Consider the following 15,593-nt stretch of genomic DNA (forward strand, 5'->3'; position numbering starts at 1 on the left):
AAAATTTAAAGAAATATTGAAAATGTAAATCTACCATAACACTTATGAAACTGAGTGTGTTTTATAGGAGGGACTTTCAGACCTTTGTCATTTTCTGCATCATGCTTGCCTTTGCTGTGAGAATAGAAATACCTGAAAATGGTGCCGTTGGGCTTTGTTCCTGGAGGAGAAGGAGTGAAACATGCAGCGTCCAGCTCTGGGAGTAGCGATGGCCTCTTTTGTGAATGACCCATAAATAAAAGGAATCTCTGGCTCACTTCTTCAATCTACACAGCCCCAAATAATGAGGACCCTTTTATCAAGCAACCCCTGAACTGGGGCCCTTCAGAAGATCCAGATGTTCACTCTGGCTTAATCATCACACACCAAGACATTGCGTCTACACCCAGTGGAGGCTGTGGAAAGGGAGAGGACATCGATGAAAGGTTTACAGGAAGGGGAAGGTAGAACTAGGAGACCGTCTGGCTTCAGAAATGAAGGAGGGTTGAGTAAAAACCTGCATCATCCCCAGAATTGAAAGCAGGGGCTGCAAGGAGAGCGACCACATCCATTGATAGGATAAAAACAGTGAGGACAGTGAGAGACAGTGCAGTCAGGGTGAGAACCGTGGAACCATGAAACCCAGACGTGTGGCTGTTCAGCAGGAGTGTGGCTCTGCATGGCTGACTCCTGAGAGATGGGGTACGGATTACAGGTTCAGACGTGTAGACGCTCAGCACTGCAAAGGGAACGACTGTATTGCAGGCCTCATAGAAAGGAAGGGCCCGGCCACTGAGCCCAGGAAATGGGTAGTGAGGATGAGGTGAAAATAGAAAAGTAGTGAAAGACTCAGGGAAGGTAGTGGCCCAAGAGCCAAGGGGAAGGCATTTCAGGAAGGAAAGGGCTGTTAAAACTGTTGGAACAGAGTGAGCAAAAATAATGACAAAAATGGGGCAAAACCAGGCAGAAGTATTTGTTGATTAGTGATAGAGACGTAATTGCCCAATGTGACAATGTGTATACAACAATATGTACAATAATATGCGTGAATCAACAGTTTGTTCCTTTCTGTGACAAGCAGAGTGCCACTGATTGCACAGACATTTTTTTTTTTTTTTTTTTTTGGTACTGGGAATCAAACTCAGGACCTTGTACTTGCCAGGCAGGTACAACTCAGGTGCTGCTGAGTTATATCCCTGGCCCCAGACAACAATTTTTTTTTATGCAATGACTAATTTTTTATGCATTGATGGACATCTAAGATGCTTATAGCTTTTGGCTATTTCAAATCAAGTTGCTATGGCTATTCCTGTATGATCGGGCAAGATGCAATATTACCATCTAAGTGCCGTTCATATCAATTTTTAATCTGAGTTATTTTACTGAAATAAAATTTCAGAGTCCATTTTTTAACAGACTAGTAGGAAAACCAAAATACCAAAGCCTTTGGCCACTCGTACCCAAACCTATGGAAATCTTCTCCACTTATGTCCTTGTGTCCATTGTTTTCTCTCTAAATGTTTTTGAAACACTACGGCTGGAAAATATTTAGAAAAAACTTATCCCAAAAACTTCTTGTCATCTAGAAGGAGCAGGGGGACTGAATTGATACCCACCTCCACCACCTGAGACAACCTAAACACTGGACAAGAGATGTGCAGGGAGGTCCTCAAGGCATGGGGTACCAAATGCACAAACTAGTCCCTCAGCTGTCCCATCTGACTTCTTGGAGGATGTTTCCAGGCCAATGAGCAAGAAGAGTTACCCAAGTGAAGTCCACCGTCTCCCTGAGTTGAACAGAAGGGGCTGGGAGTGCAGGACAATGGGGAGGTGGAATTCACAAGGATATAGAACAACTGGACGGCTCAGACCCTCTGACAGCATGTAACATGGCACACCCACTTTGGAAAATAGTTTGACAACTTCTTAGGAAGTTGAATGTAAACATACTAGCCATTCCATGTCTAGGTATCTATCCAGGAGAAATGAAAACCTTGTCTATAAAAGAATTGTGCAGGAATAGCCATAGCAACTTGATTTGAAATAGCCAAAAGCTATAAGCATCTTAGATGTCCATCGATGCATAAAATAATTAGTCACTGCATTAAAAAATTGTTGTCTGGGCCCAGGGATATAGCTCAGCAGCACAAGCACCTGCCTGGCAAGTAAAATGTCCTGAGTTTGATTCCTAGTACCAAAAAAAAAAATGTCTGCGCAATCAGTGGCACTCTGCTTGTCACAGAAAGGAACAAACTGTTTGTTGATTCATGCATATTATCATACATATTGTTGTATACATATTATCACATTGGGCAAAGTATTTTGGAGTACATACTATATTATTTCATTTGCATGACAACAAATCTATAATGACAGAATGTAGATCCGTGTTTGCCTGGGCACATGGGAGTGAGAACCAGGAATAGGGGACAGGGCATGCAGAAACTTTTGGGACTGTTTGTTCTGTGTTGCGCTGATGTTTTCATAGTATATACACAGCTCAGAACTGATCAGAGTGCACACTTTAAATACGTATAATCTATTATATGTCAATTATAGCTCATTAAGAGTGTGAAAGAATCTAACCAAACCCTTCATGAAGAGAGGTCAGAGAGGTTGAGAGTCATGGGTTCTAGATGGATCTATATTTTTTCCTCAGTGATCACATTTCACTTCTCTGCATTCTTATCTGTTTGGTAAATTCTAGATATTTTTTGAGATTGAGATCAAGCTTATTGGTTTGTATTTAATAAATCCCTAGCAAGTTTCACAAACTGGGCTAGATTTTTGAGTTTTGCTGGCTGGGGAATCTTGTAATCCTTAAGTAGTATATAGAAAAGTTCCCTTTCTTAAATTTCTGCATGAGAAGTCACAGGGGCCAGGAGAGATACGCATGGTGAGCTCCCACGAGAGATGCCTGGCGGCCCTGTGAGGTACACATTCTTCTCCTGTTTCCCAAAGGAGGAAACTGAAGGTCAGATGTGTCAGTACCTTGGCTGAGATCACACAGCTGGTAAATGGCAGGGTTGGAACTAGAATCCAGAATTTTCTCATGACAAAACCCATGCCTTGTCCTGGGCTTCATGAAGTGGTCTGTGGCCAGCATCGTTTTCCTTTGCAAGAGTCTACAGAAGAAAAGAAGGTGGAGTTCATGCTGAAAGGAGTTGCTCTACATTTGCAGCTAGCAGGACAGTCCTGCTAGTGAGATTATTCCTCTAAATTCCCTAAGATGCAGTTGTGATTTCAGAGCCGTAGGATCTTGGCCTTGCTTACCCTGATGTTCAGTTCACCATCAGGTGGTAACTCCTGGGACCACCACAAATCATAGCATGAACTTCCCTTTAAAATATCCTGGTTCAAACATATTTTTCACATCTCCAGAGTCTATAAAAGAGGTCTGGTACCCAAAGATGAGCTACAGTTCAGGAGTGCCTTTGAGAAGATGGGATCTCATATGTCTTTCTGCCTCATTACAGAGTAAGCATCTCTCAGATCTCCAGTGCTTTCTCTGGGTCCACCAAGACAGGAGAAGTCTTAGCACAGTCTAGATGGTCTGGCCCTGTAAAGTCTCCTTTGGAAAGGGTGGTGGAAAAATCTCAAACAGTTGGTAGATGCCAAGAGATCAGTTCTTGCCAAGAGTGTCCCAAAGCTTGGTCCTCATTAATCAGCTCCAAGCTCTATGGAAGAATGGTAAGCACAGGTATTGTTTCTGAGTCTACCGCTCTCTCTTTGCCCTCCACAGCAAGCCCATTGCTTGCTCTCCTGGGACACGAAGACAGCCATATACTGCAAATAATTTATTTGCTTAGTTTTTCCAAAACCAAATGGAGGGCATGGTGAACTTGGCAGTGCTTGTTGGGTCTGTATGAAAGAGAACATAAGTGATCATGTGCACTCAGAGTTCTGGCTCTGTGGAGACCAGAGCGATACCTGTGTGGCCTCAGCTCACCTGACCAGCTTCCTTTCCTCCCAGACCCCTGGTTAGGACCCAGGCATGTCTCTGCACAGTCCGCAGAATATACCAAGCCTGTCTATATTTCTGGCCTGAGGCTATGATGTTCCCTTCCCAGCCTGATGTACCATGCAGAGGAGCACTTTGTTCTCCTGTCTTTGATTGTTTTGATAGAACATCTTATGAACCAGTTTTGAAAGGAGAAAGGGCTTTGGTGTCAGATAGATCAAGGTTTAAATCATAGGACATCCATTTACCTGCTGTGTGACCTCAGGCAGGTCACCTCATGTCTCTGATCCATAATTTCCTTTTTGTCGCAGAGGGTTTAACAATTCTAAAGAGATATGTATGGCATTGGCAAAGGCCTAGTGCAGTGAGGCTCAGTGCCAAGCTCATAGTTGTTCCTTTCCCTCTCTGTGCACCAGGTGATTTCCTGAGATCAAAGATTATAACCTAATTCTTCTGGAGCCTCCATAGTTTGGAGCACACAGCTTTTATGATATGAATACCTTTGTTCAGGAGTCAACTGTTTCATTTATTTTGCAATTCCAGGTGCGGGCAGGTGAGGCTGCTTCTTCTATTTCCAGAAGCTCCTGGATATTGGTTTTCTCCTCTGGTTTTTCAATGCTCAGGATTCCTAGCAAACCAGCTTTCTCATCTGGACTCTGAGCTTGGTAGTGAAGGGCTCATCCTTCTTGAGAGGCAGCGCCTCAGGGTTTGATAAAGATGCTGATGATGGTGCCTGCTTTTGCAAGCTTCTGCTGCTTTTCCAAGTCCCCCAGGCACCGTGCTGTTCCACAGTTAATCATTACCTTGTTCATCTGCCTCCTGAAGGGGCTTTCATCCCCTTCCCACCTGCTGCTCCTTCAAGATAAGACTCGCTTCCTCTATGCAGCTGTGCAGACTTAGGCCCCTTCCCACAGCCCGCATGGACTCTCCCACTCCCCTTTCTGAAAACGCTTGCACAGATTCCCCATCACACTTGTAGCAGTGATTATGCTTAGTGGTCTCTGTCTGCCCTTACTGTTCTTAGGAGTTTGACTAGTTGAAAAATAACACTCTGTTTTTGTTTCTGAATCCAGTATATAATACTTTGCTTGAAATGGATGGACTGAGGAAAGGAAGGGAGACAGGCAGAAGGACTTTCCAGCCATTATAAATGCTAAGATTGTTTCTTTCTAATATGCTATGGATCTTTCCCTCTATAGTAGTGTATCCCAGTGAGCTTGTATTTACGGATACAAGATAACGCCTACAGGCCTAATTTCCTAAACTTCAGAGACCTAGGGGGAGGATGTGTGGGAAACCCATGAGTGGGGTGAAGCAGAGTGGCAGAATTTATCAGAGTTCATTTCCCTTCCTTGGGTTTGGTTTCCATTAAAATGGAGAGCAAGAGTGGAGATTAACAGTGTTAAAATTTAAGTAGGAAGGTAATTCTGCTAAGCAATGTAATAAATAGTTAAAAATTCAAAGAGATATTTCTATCCACATAAAACAAATATTGGTCCCCTCTTTAGATTTCCCTATGTGATATCTGCTGTGTATCTGAAAGACAGATATAAATCATGCTAGGAAAAGGGGGCTATTCCTAGGATATCTTATATAATTTTTTTTTATTTTAAAGATAAAAGGAGGGAAACATTAACAGACATACAACATTTTACAACATATCACAAGCACAATACAGACAATACAGAGTTACAAACAAAGTGGTAGGGAATTAACAATGGTGGTTGTATTACATATTGATATCTTCAAAGTGGCTTCTCATGAAAACAGATATAAACATGCAATACTGGTCAACCAAAGACTCATTGATAGTTTCTTTCAGCATAGAAATAGAAGACAGAGGAACAACCATGTTATCTATCCTGTATATACATACATACAAAATTTCTCCTTCGTTCCCTTCTCTTTTCCCACATCCCAGAAGCCCTTTACTCTTCAGTGGTTTCCTATCATTTCACAGTGTCTATCATACCTCCGAGTTTAAATTAACTCTTTCAAGTTTTACACTAGTGACACAATGTGGTGCTTGCACATGTATGTTTGATTTATTTCACTTATGAGTATGGTTTCTAGTTGTGACCATTTAAATATAAAGGCCTCGAGTTTATCTTTCTTTACAGCTGTGTAATATTCCATTATATGAAAGTACCATAATTTTCTTATCCAATCCTCGGTGGATGGACATTTGGGTTGCTTCCACATTTTATCAATTACAAATTGTGCTGCTATGAACATAGGTGCACATATATCACTGTGATATGATGTTTTTAGATCTTCTGGGAAAATACCCAGCAGGGGGATAGCTGGGTTGAATGGGACCTCTAAACCTAGTTTTCGGAGGAATCTCCAAACTGTTTTCCACAGTGGTTTCACCAGTCTGCATTCCCACCAGCAGTAGAGAAGGGTTCCTATTTCTCCACAGCCTCGCCAGCATTTGTTATTGGTTGATTTCTTAATGCTAGCCATTCTTACTGGGATAAGGTAGAATCTTAGTGTTGTTTTAATTTGCATTTCTTGAATGACTAATGATGTTGAACATTTTCTCATATATTTATTTGCCGTTTGTATCTCCTTGTCTGAGAAATGTGTGTTCATCTCAGCTGCCCATTTTTGGATTGGGTCTTTGAATTTGGAGGGGCTGAAATTTTTTAATTCTTTATATGTTCTAGATAGAAGCCCTTTGTCTGAGGGACAATCAGCTAAAATTTTTTCCAAGTTTGTGGGTTTTCTTTTGACTCTGCTGGTGATTTCTTTAGATGTGCAGAAACTTTTCAGTAGGATGAGATCCCAGTTGTTGATTCTTTCAAGTGTTTCACGTGCAATTTGGTTTTTATTCATGAACTCTCTGCCTACCCCTGTGTCTTCGAGGTTTTTACCTACTTTCTCTTCCAATAGATTTAGTGTTTCTGGTTTAATATTGAGATCTGTGAACCATTTTGACTTGAGTTTGGTGCATGGTGATAGGCTTGGGTCTTATTTTTATTACAAACTAGTTGTTCTGAAGTGTTCCCAGATCAATAAAAGTTGTAAAAATAAAAGTTTTTGACACATAGTAGCTCACAGTTGACAAAGTATTTTCCAGGATCTATCTTATTTATTCCTCATAGTAAACCTATAGGTGAGGCCCTTATTATCCTTGATTTACAAATGAGGTTTGAAGTGCAGAAAGACTCAGTAGTTTGCATAATGTCAGGGGATGGGAAAGTCATACCCGAAACAAGGTGCAGTACTTCTAAGTCCTAGGCATCTTGCATGTTTACTAGGTGTGAATTGCTGTTTAGGGCTCATAATACAAACCAGTGGAAGATGAAAGAATGGGCCAGCATCCAGCGATGCTAAATGTCTGTAAATGCAGTGTATTAACATTCATGAGGACAGAAAATCTGTAGTCCTGTACATTTTTCAATCTGTTGAATATCAAATCATTTTTCCCTAGTGAACTGTCTACTGAATTTCAAAAACCATGCAATGGAATTAGTCAAATGCACAATACGCATGCATGGATGTGGATGTGGGCGTACGGTTTTATTGTTTAAGATACTATACCATCTCCTCAAGATGAACTTTGGAGGAACAACCCAATCAGAATCACATTGTTATTCTTGAATATACTGGAGAGTATTCTCCACTCACTGAACAACCAAGGGGATGTACACAAAGGCTCTGATGTTTTCTTTCTATTTCCTATTAAGTGTCTCTCTTTAGCATATTCTTGCCTTCCCTTCTAACTGGACAGGTGTTTGACCAGAGTGACCATGAAGAAAGTGGACATTGTACTAAATGTGAAAAAGTTTCTGTGTCATTAGAAAATCCAGGCAGAATTGAGACCAAAAGGTCAAGGATTCCAATTTGTGAGACTGTTGTTTCCAGGTAACATTGCACTTTATGATGAATGCTTATATTTCCAATGGAAGATTTGTCAGTTTTGTTTCATGGAAAAGGAATGGTGTAGCCAGGCATGGCGGTGCAAGCCTGTAATCTCAGCATTCTGGTACGAGGCAGGAGGATCAAAATTGGATCCCAGCCAGGGCAACTTGGTAACTTAGCACAATGTTATCTCAAAATAAAAAAATTAAGAAAGGACTGGGCATGTAGTTCAGTGTGAAGAGCCTGGTTTCAGTCAATCCTTAGTACTGAAAGAAAAATAAAGAAAAAGTACAGAAAGGCAGAGCTGTGGACAGTGTCCACAGTGTTACTCCTCTTGAAAGTGGTGTCCAGAGTGTTCTGGGGGTGTCCCGAATATATACCCTGCAGTGGGGTGGGGTGAAGGGCATCATGCGCCTATGGCTGCTTCCCTTAGGGGCTACACCGTCAGTCAGAAACAAACCGTGACCCTGCTTAAGCTGCTGTGACAGGTTGGAGATTGTGCTTGCTCACAATAAGTCCAAGTTTTGTTTGCCCAGGTGTATGACCTTTGTCACAGGTGTACAAGCAGCTACGTGTACCAACATTATCCCATTTCCTTATCTGCCACGTGAGGGAAATATGATTCCTTCCACAGAGATTGTCTCATTAGGATCCAAGGAAGTAACATGTACTGTAGTGCTTTATAAGTTATGCAGAGATAGATTATTGTTTAAATATTTGCATATAAAAATTTTTACTTATGGAGCATCTGGCATGATTGAGGACCTGTGATCCATTTACCTCAATTCAAGATATTTGTTATAACTAAAACAGACAAAACAAAACTGATCATGTTTCATGCTTATTTTTAAGAAGTGGAGATAAGATGAAAGCAAGCACATAAGATATCAGTCACAAAGCCACATGAGAAGTATTGCCATAGCTCCGTGCCTGCCCACGTGGGCACCATGCTCCTGCCCCTCACCCCCTAATGCTCTCTCTCCTGCACTGCAGGCATGCGCCAGGGCAACGACCACGGCACCCAGTACCGCTCAGCCATCTACCCCACGTGCGCTGCGCAGATGCAGGCGGCCCTGCAGTCCAAGGAGGACTACCAGAAGGTAGGGCACCCGTCACCTGTGTGGCTGTGGGGACAGAGGTCAGTCCCCACAGAATAGGGTGGTTTGCTTCTCCTGCCTGGAACTGTGTTCCCTTGCACATTTCCTAGCATTAGTGCTGGTCTCTTGGAGTGGAGCTGTTTTATCCAAGAAATGGACACAGTGAGGTCTTCAGAGCAGGGCCTTGTATAATTCTCTTTAAATCAGCTCCTCCAGATGAGTTGGTGCTTGTTGAAATAGAGTTTCTGTTCATCTTCTCCCTCTCCATCTCCCTCTCTCTCTCCTCCCTATCTCTCTCTCTCTCTCCCTCTTTCTCTTTATCTGACTCTCACTTTGTTTAACCAATAGACATTTATTGTCTCAGGGTTGTGGAGGCCGGAGGTCTGAAAGGGAGTTGTGGGCTGTGAGGAAGATGGCCACCTTCTCCCATGTATATTCACATTTTATGTGTGTCTGTTTCTGTGTCCCAATTTCCCATTTTTAAGGACTATGGTCCTACTGGATTAGGATGAACCCTAATGACCTCATTTAACTTGATTACTTGTACAGACCCTGTCTAAGAACAAGGTCACATTGTGGGAGGTTAGGACCCCAACATATTTTTCTTGGGAGACACAATTCAACCCGTAGTGCTCACTTGCCAGTAACAATAAAATACTTCTCAGAATTACAATAAAAATACTTCTCAGAAATATGTACTTTACATCATAAAATAATTATTTTTACTATTAACTTATATAATATTTTAAAAACTTCCTCCAATAGGGATTTAATTCTTTTAAAAACAACCTGAATTGCTTTAAATAGTAGAACTTAATGATAAGGCTTAAATTTTAGTTATCCTTACATTGTCTGACGCAGATTCACATTTAACAATACAGTCAGTAGCTACTGTAATACTGATTTTAGAACAGGTGAAAGGGACCAGAGCCTGTCTACTGGTGAGCAGGTACCAGGCATGGGATGCATGGTCAGCTTGACTCTTACAAGCAGACTGGGCTGAGACGGATGCTGAGAGAGACAGAGCCCGATGTTCCCACCCCACAGCTGTGATCTCTCCCTGGTTGACAGTGGTAATAGGCCCAGAGTGCAGATCCAAGCATTTAGTCTCCTCTGCTGGAGTGTGGAGTGTGGGCTGGATTTAGTGACAGAAGTGGTGGGATGTCACTCCTGAGGTCAGGTTGTTAAGACTGTGGTTTGTATCTTGGGATCTCTCTCTCTCTCTCATCACCCTGGGTAGCTAGCCACCGTGTTGTGTGGCAGCCCTATGTAGGGGCTCCCAGAGCAGGGGACCAAGGCCTGCCAAGACCGCATGAACAAGCAGGGAGCCCGTCAGCCTCATCCAACCTTCAGATGAGACTGCAGTACTAGTGTGCTATCTGACTGCAGTGTCATGAAAGACCTTGAGCCTGGGCACTAGTGAGCCATACAACAGAAACTGTGAGATAGGGGCTGGGGATTTAGCTCAGCGGCAAAAGTGCCTGCCTGGCAAGCGCAAGGTCGTGAGTTCGGTTCCCGGTACCGGAGAAAAAACAAAAAACAAAAAACAAACAAACAAAAAAAGAAACTGTGAGATAATAAATGCATGTTATTTTAAACTGCATAAGGGCCTGGGGTGTAGCTCAGCTGCACAGCGCCTACCTGGCAAGTGTGAGGTCCTGAGTTTGATTCCTGATAGTGAAATAAATAAATAAATAAACTGCTCAGTTTGGGAATAATTTGAGTATCTTTATATTTTTATCCCAAACAACTTTTGCCTATAAAAGTTCTAAAAGTTTCTCCTCAAAATCTCTCCTATTGTTTTTCATTATGATTTTCTGACAAGAGTGGGCTTTCCCAGGCATATGTGGTGGTGGTTATGCTCCTACTGTCGACTGTCCTAATTCATGTGTCATCTGTGTGGTTTATCATGTGCTTGACACTTAAAAACCATATATTTTATTTAACTCAGGCAGACCTATGAGACTGAAGGAGATTATCTCATCTTTCAAATGTTCAAACACAGGAAAATAATTATTCATAGAATAAGTGGAAGTAAAGAGAAATAGGTCTAGATAGAAGGAGATGAGGCAGGAAGGTATGCAGGACTCCAGGGCAGAAATCCTGAGAGTGCTGTCTAGGATGGTGGATGTAGGGACAGAGTGAAGGGAAGTTAGGAAGTAAACTTCACAGAACTTGGAACTGAACTGGAAGCTGAAGGTCACTGAGAGGGAGAGATCCACAGTTACTTGTTGGTTTCCAGCCAGTGATATTCTGAACAAAAGTATGAAGAAGGAGAGGCAGACATGTGGAAAGGTAAGTTCAATTTTAAAAATGTGGAGTGAGGCACCCATGGTAGTGGTTGCTGGGAGGAAGCATGGGTTGCTTATTCCTAGAGAGCTGTTGTTTTAACTGGGTCAATGCTTGTGAAGCACAGGGCATACCACATAGTAAGTGCTCAATAAATGGGAGCCTCTATTATTATTATTGAGAGCTATCAACATGTTTGCTAAATGGAGGCCTATTTGCTGATAAGACCACTTATGGAAATTGATGAGTTACGAGGGCCTAGGATCTGAGGACCATGGACATTTGAGAAATGGGAAGGGATGCTACACCAGGCATGTTAGGCACTTTGGAGAACCAATCAACCCCAAGCAAGAACTTTAAAAATAGGTGTATTTGGTTTAATTTTAATATATTTAATTATACAGGCAATGGTTGTAATTAATGCCAAAAGTGAGACATGAGTCATGCTATAAATAAATTGCCTAATGTAATGATTCTTAGCCCTTGGAGGTTACTATCAATGATATCAAGAGACTCTCGATGGATATTAGCTGACCCTGAGAATACCTCAAAATGAGGTGACATTTTAGAGTTCACAGCGAAAATTTTAAGCTCCATGTGATGGTGAAGAGATTTATACGTTATTTTCCAGTTTCTACCCCCATCTAGTTTGTTATGCTTAGCTTTGGATTGAAACTGAGTTGGTTTTAGATAACCAATGTCCATCCGAAATAAAATTTGGGCATTAAACAATTAATTGTTTTATTCATTTCTCCATTATTTTGTACATTTTTGAAATTTTAATCTTATATTCTAGACAGTTGCTCTAACTGAATGGTTTTTGGATGTTCTACATGTTAGCACATGGAGAGAGTTATTTGGCTTGGCTTTAAAATTAGAATCTATTTTCGAAAAATAAGGACTGAGGACTCCTCTGCAAGATAGTCTTGCTCCTCATATAACCACAAAAATTTCTTTCTCACTCACTCAGAGAACAAACTGCTACATATTTTTTATTCTATCACATAAATAAAATTGCCAATAAAATTGGCACTGAGAGATGGGTAACAAGCCCAGTATTTCCGTTCTAATTAGTTACAACTCAGAGTCTTTCCTGTCAACCTGCCCTCCCAGTACCAGCCCACCTTGTGCCACGATGGCACTTGTCTTTTCCATGCTATCTGGCAGAGTGGCCTCTAGTCACATGTGGCTTCTGAGCAGTTGAAATGTGATGGATGTAGCTAAGGAGCTGAAAATATTCTTTTAATCAATACATATATTAAATAGCCACATGTGGCTGGTGCCTAGCATATTAGAAAGCATTAGCCCAGAAAGGGGTGAGTGTATGCATGCACGTGCATGGGTGTGCACACACATGTACACCATGAAAGGGCTGAGGCCATGACAGTTTGGCTCCCTGAATGGAAGGTCTGCAGTTCTGCAACAGACCAGTTGCAGAACTGCAGACCTTTCACCTTCACCACAGCTTCTTCCTGGAGCACCGAACTGTGGGGAGCATAGGTCCTCATGCCCTGCAAAGGTGCTATGCTAGGATCTCCACTCACCTTTTCCTTTCTGGAGACAAAGGTCATTTTCCTCTTTGTAAGTATCTCACTGTGTAGGTAGTAGGGTTAGCCACGCATCTGTACCTGGGTGACCACTGTGATTTTTTCTTAGGCTGAGACCCACAGAAGGCTAAGCCCAAGTCTGCAGCTCATGTGCAAGGACCAGCTGGGGTGTGTGGTGCCAGGCAGCTGGAGCAAGGGATGGGGAGTGGAGGAGAAGAGGAGGGAGGCCTGGTATACATTGGCCTCTGCTGTCCTAACAGGTAGTCTGAGCCTTTGAAATCATCAGCCCTTCCAGGGAAGGAAAGGAAACATACTTCTGGTGGACGCCATCGACCAGGGTGCACTCTGCACTGCTGGCTCGGGACAGCATGCATGTGCCCTGGGGATGGGGTAAGGCACTGGCCAGGCGGGCAGCTGCACAAAACTAATGAGAAGCCATGCAGAATGGGGCGCAGCCACTGTCATAGAGTGAGAGGCAGCTGAGGCCACAAGGATCTGAGGTGAGGTGTGTGTCAGCAGCATCTGATGCCATCTCTATGAAGGGTCCTTCTCCACACCCACCTCCGGCCCCAAGTTAGGAATACCGAGTCTGCAAGGGCTCAAGGCTGCCTCCAGGACTGAGTAGCTCTCTAGTGTTCTTGCTGGAGCAGAAGAAGAGGGCGAGGTCACTCTCAGTAGGGCATCCTGCTGCTCCCATGGAGTCATCCAGTAGATGGTTTTCTCTAACCAGTTCATAGAAGTCTGTGATGGACAGTGCCTGTGTCGCTATGCAATAACAGCAGCAATAATAACAGCCAAAGAACACTTACTAAATGCTAATTACTGCTTGAGACAGTTCACTAAATAAGGTCATTTATAAATCTTCAAGGGTCTTCATCTCCGTACATAGATATAGTGAATGTGCTTGGATGTAGGTATGTACATCTCTGTACCTATATAAAATTATATGCATGCACATGTTTCTAAGATCTTGTTTCTTGCTTTGAAGCTCATGAATTCCTAACTGTTCATTCTATTGATATAATTGATAAAATATATACCAAAGGGGGGGGTGAATAAACCAATAATTTGCTTGTGAAAATGATATAATTAGCCATTATACTATAAAGGAATCAATCTTTTCTTTTACATTTACCTTAAGAAGTCCTGGTTGCTAATGGACCCAGACTCTGGGCTCTCGCCCACCACCTTCACAGCGACAAAAGGGGAGCGGACAGGTGACCCCCAGGCTGGCTTTCCTGTGTTTTATGTTTAGGGTCACCTTGAACAAATTCCTGAAACAACAGAGGCATTTCATCTTGGGAGTCATTTCTGAACACTAACAGCTTAGGGTCTAGAACGCTGTAATCTTGTGTAAAACACTAGATTTATTTCTAAGAGCAGAGAAATTCTGCAGATGACTCATTCAATTCATTTATATTTCCTGTTTGCCCCTTAAAGTTTGGCATTTCTGGACCTGTCACTATGTTCCGGGACTTCATTTTACCCCGACCCTGGTGGGGCCCCGTGTGCGAGCTATAACATTGACTTAGGTTACTAATTTGATAGTCCTCACTAGTTTGCCCCCAGTGACCCTAGTAACCAGCTTCTTCAGCAACTTCTTTATATGTGAAGTTGAGAGTGACAGGATTGCTTACCACAGAGCAGCCATTTGAACGTAAAATTAGCTGATTTTATCACAGGGACCAATTGTTGAACTAATTAGATGTGCAGTACTGCTGAGGAGCCAGAAACCAAAAGTGATTTTCCATCTAAACTGTGGTTTTCTACAAAGTTGACTGGGCTGCAGATCCCAGGCTCGACAGCAACCTGAGCACAAGAAAGATGGGTGAAGAAGTTTGCTGGCTTCCACGCAGGCCAGAAGGGCAGGATGGCCCAAGGAGGAAGTTGCATCTCAAGGCGGGAAAGAGCTTCACATGGGTTCTCCTGACCTGGCAAGTGCTGGGTTCTGCTCAGAGGACATGAGAGTTCTTCATGTATTTGGCAAGCTGAGGATTTTGTATAAAATGTGAGGGTATTCTGACCTCCCAAGGAAGTCTTTGTAATCTCCCCCTAACCTTATTTTCATATTTAAAATTTTTCCTCAAAGAATTTCATGGTAGGATTATTTGCTCCTGGCATTAATTAGATGGGATAATCAAACGTATTTGCTGTTGGGTTATCAGATGTGGACAACTTGGCTCCTGACACAATCTTCGCATATCCTGACCTGAACTGTGGCCTCTGTGGAGGGTAGGGGGTGGTCTACATGAGAGTCTTTCATCCTGAAAATGTGTCTTTTCCTCATTTAGGAATTAAATCTTTTTCTGTGAAATTTCAGACAATGAACAAATATACAGATATTTCTCCTGATCACCTGACCTAACTCTTCTCCACCTCTGCAACCTTTATGAATAGAAAGCACAATCTTTTCTCTATTTCTTTTATTAAACAAGAGAAGAAAAGTAGGGATTTCCTTTGCAGACATTTTACAACATATCAAGTTCCAATATGAATAATATTTTTCTAGAGCAAATTCCATATTATCTACTGTATTTCAAATACAAACAGTGTTTCAAAATCTGTCCCTGCCAATCTCTATCTGTCTACCCATCTGTGTACCCTTCCATTCATCTATCCACCCATCCAACCATTCAACCTCCCACCCATTTATTCATCCATGTACCCACTCATGAATCCATCCATCCACCCACCCATGTACCCACCATACATCTATCCATCCATATCTCTACATCCCCACCCACCCACCTGTCTGCCCAGCCATCTGTCCATTCAACCATCCATGCATCCATTTATATATTTAATGTGTATATGTAATCTTTAAATATTTTGTATACTTTTATCTCAAATTTC

At 42.3% G+C, this 15,593-nt stretch overlaps 1 protein-coding gene across 5 annotated transcripts in view; it reads left to right on the top strand.

Annotated features, from left to right (window-relative positions):
• The window catches only part of Msra (methionine sulfoxide reductase A), a 341,517-nt gene that overhangs the window by 247,747 nt on the left and 78,177 nt on the right, over window positions 1-15,593 (top strand). For all 5 annotated transcript variants that reach the window (XM_005373800.2, XM_005373798.2, XM_005373797.2 and 2 more), the window contains one exon: window positions 8,801-8,907. In XM_005373800.2, the coding sequence (XP_005373857.1) occupies window positions 8,801-8,907 (107 nt within the window). The remainder of the gene's footprint in view (window positions 1-8,800; window positions 8,908-15,593) is intronic.

Source organism: Chinchilla lanigera, unplaced genomic scaffold (assembly GCF_000276665.1).
Source record: "Chinchilla lanigera isolate Chin_1 unplaced genomic scaffold, ChiLan1.0 scaffold00002, whole genome shotgun sequence".
Lineage (NCBI taxonomy): Eukaryota > Metazoa > Chordata > Mammalia > Rodentia > Chinchillidae > Chinchilla > Chinchilla lanigera.